Source organism: Pseudophryne corroboree, chromosome 6, assembly GCF_028390025.1.
Source record: "Pseudophryne corroboree isolate aPseCor3 chromosome 6, aPseCor3.hap2, whole genome shotgun sequence".
Taxonomy (NCBI): domain Eukaryota; kingdom Metazoa; phylum Chordata; class Amphibia; order Anura; family Myobatrachidae; genus Pseudophryne; species Pseudophryne corroboree.
Window position 1 is genome coordinate 22642087 of NC_086449.1, and position 10044 is coordinate 22652130.

General features: G+C 54.3%; 1 protein-coding gene across 1 annotated transcript; it reads left to right on the forward strand.

Annotated features, from left to right (window-relative positions):
* The first annotated feature begins 240 nt into the window (after nucleotides 1-240).
* TM4SF5 (transmembrane 4 L six family member 5) lies at nucleotides 241-9665 on the forward strand. Its single transcript, XM_063930760.1, has 5 exons — nucleotides 241-558; nucleotides 5354-5434; nucleotides 7054-7208; nucleotides 7821-8007; nucleotides 9418-9665. The coding sequence occupies exons 1-5, from the start codon at nucleotides 388-390 to the stop codon at nucleotides 9427-9429; spliced, it is 606 nt and encodes a 201-aa protein (XP_063786830.1). The 5' UTR covers nucleotides 241-387; the 3' UTR covers nucleotides 9430-9665.
* The last annotated feature ends 379 nt before the right edge of the window (nucleotides 9666-10044 follow it).

The window sequence follows — 10044 nt, forward strand, 5'->3', positions numbered from 1 at the left end:
TGAGGAAGTGAGGCTAACCACTGACACAGAGGAGAACGTGCTTGCAGCTTCATAGGTAACAAGCTTCTTCCAACTGTCACTTATCACCAGCGTCAGTATGCAGGAGTCATTCATTTGGAATTTTGGTGCCCCACAAGCCGTGGCACCTTAGGTGAGCGAATGCATCCCTCCTTTACGCTTTTTTTTTTTTTCTGTACCTGTCAATCACTCACTCCCGCCCGCCCTCTGACCTCACCCATCGTCCTGGTCCCGTCCCCAGGCTGTCACTGATAACTTGAATGAACTTTGTCCACTTCCTTATCATTAAACCAACAGAGGTTTCCCACTGAGCAGACACAAAGGACTAGCAGCGCAGCGGACGCCAGGTCTCCCCTCCGCAGCGCCACCATGTGCACCGGGAAATGTTCTCGCTTCGTCGGCCTCTCGCTTCTCCCCATGGCGTTCATATCCATCATCGCCAACCTCCTGCTGATATTCCCTAACGGCGAGACGAAATGGACCGACCATATCACACTCCAAGTCTGGCTGATGTCCGGAATCCTGGGCGGAGGTCTCTTTGTGAGTATAATATTAATTTAATCGGGGTGATGTTACTAATTCGCGACAGTTAGGAGCTGATTGGCTGATACTTTATCTCTTTCCACTTTATCTCTCTCCGTGGCTTAATAAATAGACCCCTGTGTTACCGCACAATTAAGCATGCATTCTAAGCATACCAATTTCTTTCTGTCCCCTCCGGGAGGGGGCAGCCTGGATGGCACTACAGGATGTGTGGCATTGTCATTGATGGGCGGTGTGGGTGCGTCAGGGGTCTAAAATAAAAAAATTGGATTTCGAAATAAAATAGCTAACACGTATTAATGTTTATTTTTCCACATCAAATCAGTTGTTACATAATCTGTATACAGCTGTGGACAAATATTGTTGATATGACATATGGCACTTCATATCCCCCTGCAGGGTGACACAGACAGAAGGGGGGTATGAACCTGCCCCTCCCCCTGCAGGGTGACACAGACAGAAGGGGGGTATGAACCTGCCCCTGCAGGGTGACACAGTGACATAGACAGAAGGGAGCTATGAGCCCGTCCCTCCCCCTGCAGGGTGACACAGACAGAAGGGAGCTATGAGCCTGTCCCTCCCCCTACAGGGTGACACAGACAGAAGGAAGTTATGAGCCTGTCCCTCCCCCTGCAGGGTGACACAGACAGAAGGGAGCTATGGGCCCGTCCCTCCCCCTGCAGGGTGACACAGACAGAAGGAAGTTATGAGCCTGTCCCTCCCCCTGCAGGGTGACACAGTGACACAGACAGAAGGGAGCTATGAGCCTGTCCCTCCCCCTACAGGGTGACACAGACAGAAGGAAGTTATGAGCCTGTCCCTCCCCCTGCAGGGTGACACAGACAGAAGGGAGCTATGAGTCTGCCCCTCTCCCTGCAGGGTGACAGTGACACAGACAGAAGGGAGCTATGAGCCTGTCCCTCCCCCTACAGGGTGACACAGACAGAAGGAAGTTATGAGCCTGTCTCTCCCCCTGCAGGTTGACACAGACAGAAGGGAGCTATGAGCCTGCCCCTCCCCCTGCAGGGTGACACAGACAGAAGGGAGCAATGAGCCTGTCCCTCCCCCTGCAGGGTGACACAGACAGAAGGGAGCTATGAGCCTGTCCCTCCCCCTGCAAGGTGACACAGTGACACAGACAGAAGGGAGCTATGAGCCTGTCCCTCCCCCTACAGGGTGACACAGACAGAAGGGAGCTATGAGCCTGTCCCTCCCCCTACAGGGTGACACAGACAGAAGGAAGTTATGAGCCTGTCCCTCCCCCTGCAGGGTGACACAGTGACACAGACAGAAGGGAGCTATGAGCCTGCCCCTCCCCCTGCAGGGTGACCCAGACAGAAGGGAGCTATGAGCCTGTCCCTCCCCCTGCAGGGTGACACAGTGACACAGACAGAAGGGAGCTATGAGCCTGCCCCTCCCCCTGCAGGGTGACCCAGACAGAAGGGAGCTATGAGCCTGTCCCTCCCCCTGCAGGGTGACACAGTGACACAGACAGAAGGGAGCTATGAGCCTGTCCCTCCCCCTACAGGGTGACACAGACAGAAGGGAGCTATGAGCCTGTCCCTCCCCCTACAGGGTGACACAGACAGAAGGAAGTTATGAGCCTGTCCCTCCCCCTGCAGGGTGACACAGTGACACAGACAGAAGGGAGCTATGAGCCTGCCCCTCCCCCTGCAGGGTGACACAGACAGAAGGGAGCTATGAGCCTGTCCCTCCCCCTGCAGGGTGACACAGACAGAAGGGAGCTATGAGCCTGTCCCTCCCGCTGCAGGGTGACACAGACAGAAGGGAGCTATGAGCCTGCCCCTCTCCCTGCAGGGTGACACAGTGACACAGACAGAAGGGAGCTATGAGCCTGTCCCTCCCCCTGCAGGGTGACACAGACAGAAGGGAGCTATGAGCCTGTCCCTCCCCCTACAGGGTGACACAGACAGAAGGGAGCTATGAGCCTGTCCCTCCCCCTACAGGGTGACACAGACAGAAGGAAGTTATGAGCCTGTCCCTCCCCCTGCAGGGTGACACAGTGACACAGACAGAAGGGAGCTATGAGCCTGTCCCTCCCCCTGCAGGGTGACACAGACAGGAGGGAGCTATGAGCCTGTCCCTCCCCCTGCAGGGTGACACAGTGACACAGACAGAAGGGAGCTATGAGCCTGTCCCTCCCCCTGCAGGGTGACACAGACAGAAGGGAGCTATGAGCCTGTCCCTTCCCCTACAGGGTGACACAGACAGAAGGGAGCTACGAGCCTGTCCCTCCCCCTACAGGGTGACACAGACAAAAGGAAGTTATGAGCCTGTCCCTCCCCCTGCAGGGTGACACAGTGACACAGACAGAAGGGTGCTATGAGCCTGTCCCTCCCCCTACAGGGTGACACAGTGACACAGACAGGAGGGATCTATGAGCCTGTACCCCCCCCCCCCACCCTACAGGGTGACACAGACAGAAGGGAGCTATGAGCCTGTCCCTCCCCCTACAGGGTGACACAGACAGAAGGGAGCTATGAGCCCGTCCCTCCCCCTGCAGGGTGACACAGATAGAAGGGAGCTATGAGCCTGTCCCTCCCCCTGCAGGGTGACACAGTGACAGACAGAAGGGAGCTATGAGCCTGTCCCTCCCCCTGCAGGGTGACACAGTGACAGACAGAAGGAAGCTATGAGCCTGTCCCTCCCCCTGCAGGGTGACACAGACAGAAGGGAGCTATGAGCCTGTCCCTCCCCCTACAGGGTGACACAGACAGAAGGGAGCTATGAGCCCGTCCCTCCCCCTGCAGGGTGACACAGACCGAAGGGAGCTATGAGCCTGCCCCTCTCCCTGCAGGGTGACACAGTGACACAGACAGAAGGGAGCTATGAGCCTGTCCCTCCCCCTGCAGGGTGACACCGTGACACAGTCAGAAGGGAGCTATGAGCTTGTCCCTCCCCCTGCAGGGTGACACAGTGACACAGACAGAAGGGAGCTATGAGCCTGCCCCTCCCCGTGCAGGGTGACACAGACAGAAGGGAGCTATGAGTCTGCCCCTCCCCCTGCAGGGTGACACAGACAGAAGGGAGCTATGAGCCTGTCCCTCCCCCTGCAGGGTGACACAGACAGGATGGAGCTATGAGCCTGTCCCTCCCCCTGCAGGGTGACACAGTCAGAAGGGGAGCTATGAGCCCGTCCCTCCCCCTGCAGGGTGACACAGACAGAAGGGAGCTATGAGCCTGTCCCTCCCCCTGCAGGGTGACACAGTGACAGACAGAAGGGAGCTATGAGCCTGTCCCTCCCCCTGCAGGGTGACACAGTGACAGACAGAAGGAAGCTATGAGCCTGTCCCTCCCCCTGCAGGGTGACACCGTGACACAGTCAGAAGGGAGCTATGAGCTTGTCCCTCCCCCTGCAGGGTGACACAGTGACACAGTCAGAAGGGAGCTATGAGCCTGTCCCTCCCCCTACAGGGTGACACAGTGACACAGACAGGAGGGATCTATGAGCCTGTACCCGCCCCCCCAACCTACAGGGTGACACAGACAGAAGGGAGCTATGAGCCTGTCCCTCCCCCTACAGGGTGACACAGACAGAAGGGAGCTATGAGCCCGTCCCTCCCCCTGCAGGGTGACACAGATAAAAGGGAGCTATGAGCCTGTCCCTCCCCCTGCAGGGTGACACAGTGACACAGACAGAAGGGAGCTATGAGCCTGTCCCTCCCCCTGCAGGGTGACACCGTGACACAGTCAGAAGGGAGCTATGAGCTTGTCCCTCCCCCTGCAGGGTGACACAGTGACACAGACAGAAGGGAGCTATGAGCCTGCCCCTCCCCGTGCAGGGTGACACAGACAGAAGGGAGCTATGAGTCTGCCCCTTCCCCTGCAGGGTGACACAGACAGAAGGGAGCTATGAGCCTGTCCCTCCCCCTGCAGGGTGACACAGACAGGATGGAGCTATGAGCCTGTCCCTCCCCCTGCAGGGTGACACAGTCAGAAGGGGAGCTATGAGCCCGTCCCTCCCCCTGCAGGGTGACACAGACAGAAGGGAGCTATGAGCCTGTCCCTCCCCCTGCAGGGTGACACAGTGACAGACAGAAGGGAGCTATGAGCCTGTCCCTCCCCCTGCAGGGTGACACAGTGACACAGACAGAAGGGGGCTATGAGCCTGTCCCTCCCCCTGCAGGGTGGCACAGTGACATAGACAGAAGGGAGCTATGAGCCTGTCCCTCCCCCCGCAGGGTGACACAGTGACAGACAGAAGGAAGCTATGAGCCTGTCCCTCCCCCTGCAGGGTGACACAGACAGAAGGGAGCTATGAGCCTGTCCCTCCCCCTACAGGGTGACACAGACAGGATGGAGCTATGAGCCTGTCCCTCCCCCTACAGGGTGACACAGACAGAAGGGAGCTATGAGCCCGTCCCTCCCCCTGCATGGTGACACAGATAGAAGGGAGCTATGAGCCTGTCCCTCCCCCTGCAGGGTGACACAGTGACAGACAGAAGGGAGCTATGAGCCTGTCCCTCCCCCTGCAGAGTGACACAGACAAAAGGAAGATATGAGCCTGTCCCTCCCCCTGCAGGGTGACACAGTGACAGACAGAAGGGAGCTATTTGCCTGCCCCTCCCCCTGCAGGGTGACACCGACAGAAGGGAGCTATGAGCCTGCCCCTCCCCCTGCAGGGTGACACAGACAGAGGGGGCTATGAGCCTGCTGTAGGATGTGCCCGGCGCTGGTCTTCTCCTGTGGACGCGGCTCCCTGCGCTGGGTACATAGATGCCGGCTGCAGCAGTGTACTTCTCTCTCACTATGTCTCCTTATGCTCCCGCAGATGCTGTGCCCGTCATGTAACGCTATCCGCGCCGGCGGTAAGGGCTGCTGTGGAGAGGGCTGCTGTGGAAACCGCTGCCGGGTATGTGTTGGCTGGAATGTTATCGCTGTGAGAAGCCGCATCTCCCCAGGGTTGTATGTCTGTGTGTTTCACCTCTGATGCAGTCACATGCCGGGGAAGGAGAGTAATGTGACGGGGTTATCCTTATTACTGGAGTACAGACAGTCGTCACATGACACCGGCCGGATACTAACTCCAATCATGGAATTATTCTATTCAAGCGCTCTGCCCATAACTATATAACAAGAGTACATCCCGGCAGATCTGAACGCACGCCAATCTGGCCGGTGGAACCGTAAGGATTTACGGTAAAATGATGCACAATGGCCCTTATTGCGAGATGATCGTAGCTGTGCTAAATTTAGCACAGCTATGATCATTCACACTGACATGCGGGGGGACGCCCAGCACAGGGCTAGTCCGCACCGCTTGTCAGTGCCCCCCCCCTCCCCCCGCAGAAGTGCAATGGCATAGCACAGCGGCGATGCCTTTGCACTTTTAGAGTAGCTCCCGACCAGCGCAGCTTTAACGCGCTTGCCGGGAGCTACTCGTCGCTCCCCGGCCCGCAGCGGCTGCGTATGACGTCACGCAGCCGCTGCGGCCCACTCTCCGCACGGTCCGGCCACGCCTGCATTGGCCGGACCGCGCCCACGAAACGGCGGCCAAACGCAGCTGTTCCGCCCCCTCCCGCCTCTGCCTGTCAATCAGGCAGAGGCGATCGCAGCCTCGCTACGGCCCTCGGCCGCCTGGCCTGCGCACTATGGCGCCGCGGCGCATGCGCAGTGGGTACCCGTTCGCTCGGCTGCGATAAAAGCAGCGAGCGAACGGATCAGAATGACCCCCATTAAGCAGTCACCATCATGCACCGGCACCACATCACTGAGACATATATCAGATTATCCGAGCCTTTATCAGCCATCTCCCATTATAAATGTCCCTTCCGGTGAGCGTTATCTGCACCCTTAATTCACCTTAATCTTGGATACTAAATATTGGAGTAATCCAACATTGCTTTGAAAGGTGATTCATACAAATGTGTCCTCCTACATCTTTTCCGCAGTCATGCCAAACAGCCCCTCTCTCCCTTTTTACTAGCCTGCTGTATATGGAGGGGAAAGGGGGGGATCCCTGCGTCACTTACAGCTCTCTCCTTCCTTCTATCCTTTGGTCAGGAAGCTCAAAAACCCTGCTAGTCTGGCGTCTTGCTAGCATCCTGGCTGTCTGGTTCTTCCATCTGCTGCTGCACAAGAGGGAGAGCTTGTCACCGTGCTCCGGCTAGGGGGTGTCCCCTGCTCCCCCCCTTTATCCGGCTCTTCCGCCATCAGAGATGTACATAAAACATCGGGTTTACTTACATCTCTGAATCATAGTTACTTACACTCCCGGATACTGCTAAAGGGTCCCGTTTGAAGCCAAGGGACCACCAAGGAATTTCTGGGCAAGGACAGTGATTTGCTGCAGTCACTAGCATGACTTCTGTCCGGGCTTTTCTCCTCACTGGCATACGGAAAACCTGTCTTACCTGCTGTGGAGAGTGGACAACCTCCGATAACCCAATTGCATCTTATATAAAGCATATTACTGTATATTACCCTGCAATGCACTGAAACAATGTATGTTCTATGTGTGTCTTCTGTCAGATGTTACGCTCGGCCATATCTTCAATATTTGGAGGACTTGGAAGCTTTTACTGCGTTGCGGTGTCCGGGACGGCTCTGAACGACGGACCGCTGTGCAACCTGAACAACCAGACCGGCAACCAGGCAAAGTGGGGCTACCACCTAAAGGGCCTGGAGTAAGCAAACACCATGTATATACACCAATGAAAGGTTCTCTGTTCTTCTACAATAAACCACACTGTGTCTAATCGTTACTATCTGATCACAAATCACTGCAAATTCGCAGAGGTGCCATCCCGCCTCCGCCCCCCCTGTTCGCACCGCATCACCCCCACATTGCTCCGTCTCCTCCCTGAAAACGGAGCGTTGCCCGCCCCCGCCACGCGACCGCCTCTGACTGGTTGACATGTAGAGGCGTTTGCATTTTTTTGTGCTTATTTTGGACAATTGATTTCTGTTTACTCCGAAGTGCGAGCAGAATCACCACAATGACTCGTGCAAAACGGAGCTTTGCGGGAAAACACACCGTTTGGCCCAGGTGCAAAGTTGCGGTGACACAAGTTCCGCTTATTTTTGTAAATCTGCCTTTTTGTGGGTTTGATAGTTGACGAGTAGAGCTGAGGCAATGACCGTCGATTCATACTGCCATGCGGCGGAGTTGGGGCAGTTCTGGAATCCCCTAAATGCGAAACGCGCAGTACTTTGCTGTGGAATGAGATGAACATACTGTGAATAGTTTTGGGGGAAAAAATGTCACTTATCACTATTTGTCATTGTTTGTTTTGCAGGAATAGTTACTTATTTAATAAGACGTCATGGGATGACTGCATGCAGCCCCCTAAGGTCGTACTCTGGAACATCGTGCTTTTCTCCATCCTCTTGGGCATCGGAGCTATACAGTTTGTCCTATGTGCCATTCAGATTCTCAACAGTCTCTTCGGGGTAATGTGCGGAGACTGCAGGAAAAAAGGGAAAGTGAGTATTATTAATGTTTTATATCGATAGCCTCAGCTTCTGTGTGGTCGTCAGTGTCGGAATGGGGCATGAAGGGCCCACCGGGGGAATGCAGTGATAGTGACCCATACTTAGGGGTGTGGCCAGCCTACGAAGGGGGTGTGGCCAGCCTCCACAGAGGCTTGAAATACACAATAGTTTAGTGCAGTGTAATGCAACATATCTACCATGTATAATACAAGTGCACAGTCTGGAACCTGATTACTAGAGGAAGGAGTGGGCCTTCAGCCAGTGGGGCCTACCGGTGGTTTCCCTGGTACCCCTGTGGGCCAGTCCGACCCTGGTGGTCGTTGTATTATGTCACTACCGTGTGATACAATCTGTGCAATGTACAGCACAGGAAAGAAGTGACTATGATGTCATCATAATGCCACCGCAACGGCAAATTTGCATTCTTAGTAGGTCAAAAATTTGGGTAAGCCGCGGAAATCTCTACTAAGACACACAGGATGCTCCAGGCTTTGCTGTAATTCCCGGCACCGCCAGCCCCGCCCCTCTGCATAACATCATGTGCTCTCAGGGCGTGGCCGGCACAGGGCGCCGGGACACCCAGATATGGAGGCGGCATTACTGATGCTATCTCCAGAGCAGGGGCGCTTTAAGAGAGGAGGAGGCCCGTGTTCAGCCTCCTCCGTTCGGGTCCCCTCCTCTCTGCCCAGAGTGCTGTAGAGTCTGAGCACTAGAGGGCTCAGACTCTACTGCGCATGTGCAGATCTCCTTGAAAATGGCGCGGTGGCCATTTCCCCCGAGATTTCTCTACTGCGCATGCGCAAAAGTCCGTGAAAATGGCCGCTGAGCCATTTTCACTGTGTTTTCACAGCGCTGCGGATGCCGGCGCTGGACTCCGGAGGGGTGAGTATTGAACCAATTTCAGGGTCTCCCTTGCCCTATACATTCCTATAGCAGCGTTGCATGGCCACGCCCCTTTTACCCGTGGCCATGCCCCTCTTCTGAATTTGCACCGATTTTTTGTTTTAGAGTGTTGGAGGGTGTGCTTAAGCAACCTTAGTAATACACATAGAAAAATATAGCTCCCCTTTCCCTCCTGTCTCTCCTCTGGTTCAGAAGCTAACCTGATATTCCCGAGTCTCTGCCTACATTGCATACTGTCTTGCCCACATTCTGGCTGCCTGGTTCTGCTGCTGCACAAGAGGGAGAGCTAGTGATGTCAGCGTGTTCCAGCCAGGGGGCTACCTGACTGAGAAGAGCCCGGGGTACAGTATGCCCTATGCCCCCACCTTAATCTGGCTATGGTCAGATGTATGCACTGGCGTTTATTATAATGCTGTTTTTTATCTAGTTTTTTTTTTAACTTTGTACTATGCGTTATGTATTATCCATTACTGACAGCGTTGCTTTTCTCTTCTACAGAATGAAGGCTGAAAGGAGCGACTCTACGATGGGGTGTCTGACCGCTGTCACCTCTGACCTCTGTCTGTAACCCAACACTTATTGACGTTATAATGACGTGTCTTATAATGTGGATTTAAAGAAAGAAAATCCTGATCCCCTTTATGCAGAAGAAAACTTTTTTCATTGTCAGAGCAGGTTTATTTTTGGTAACTTTACTGGCAGCAATCGATGGCTGCAACTCTTGAAATATAATCTTTTAATATTAAAATATACAGTGGGGATCGAAAGTTTGGGCACCCCAGGCAAAAATTCATTTTAATGTGCAAAAAGAAGCCAAGGAAAGATGGAAAAATCTCCAAAAGGCATCAAATTACAGATTAGACATTCTTATAACATGTCAAAAAAGTTTGATTTTATTTCCATCATTTACACTATCAAAATAACAGAAAACAAAAAATGGCGTCTGCAAAAGTTTGGGCACCCTGCAGAGTTAATACCTTGTACTGCCCCCTTTGGATAGCTGAGACCTGGCAGTGTCATGGATTGTTCTCAATCATCGTCTGGAAAGACCAGGTGATGTCAATCTCAAAGGTTTTAAAAACCCAGACTCATCTGACCTTGCTCCAACAATCAGCACCATGGGTT

Excerpts from the sequence above, each read along its gene's own strand:
- TM4SF5 (XM_063930760.1), top strand. The coding sequence starts at position 388 with ATGTGCACCGGGAAATGTTCTCGCTTCGTCGGCCTCTCGCTTCTCCCC. Across the intron at positions 559-5,353 it reads TCCTGGGCGGAGGTCTCTTT|ATGCTGTGCCCGTCATGTAA; the intron begins GTGAGTATAATA and ends ATGCTCCCGCAG. Across the intron at positions 7,209-7,820 it reads TACCACCTAAAGGGCCTGGA|GAATAGTTACTTATTTAATA; the intron begins GTAAGCAAACAC and ends TTTGTTTTGCAG.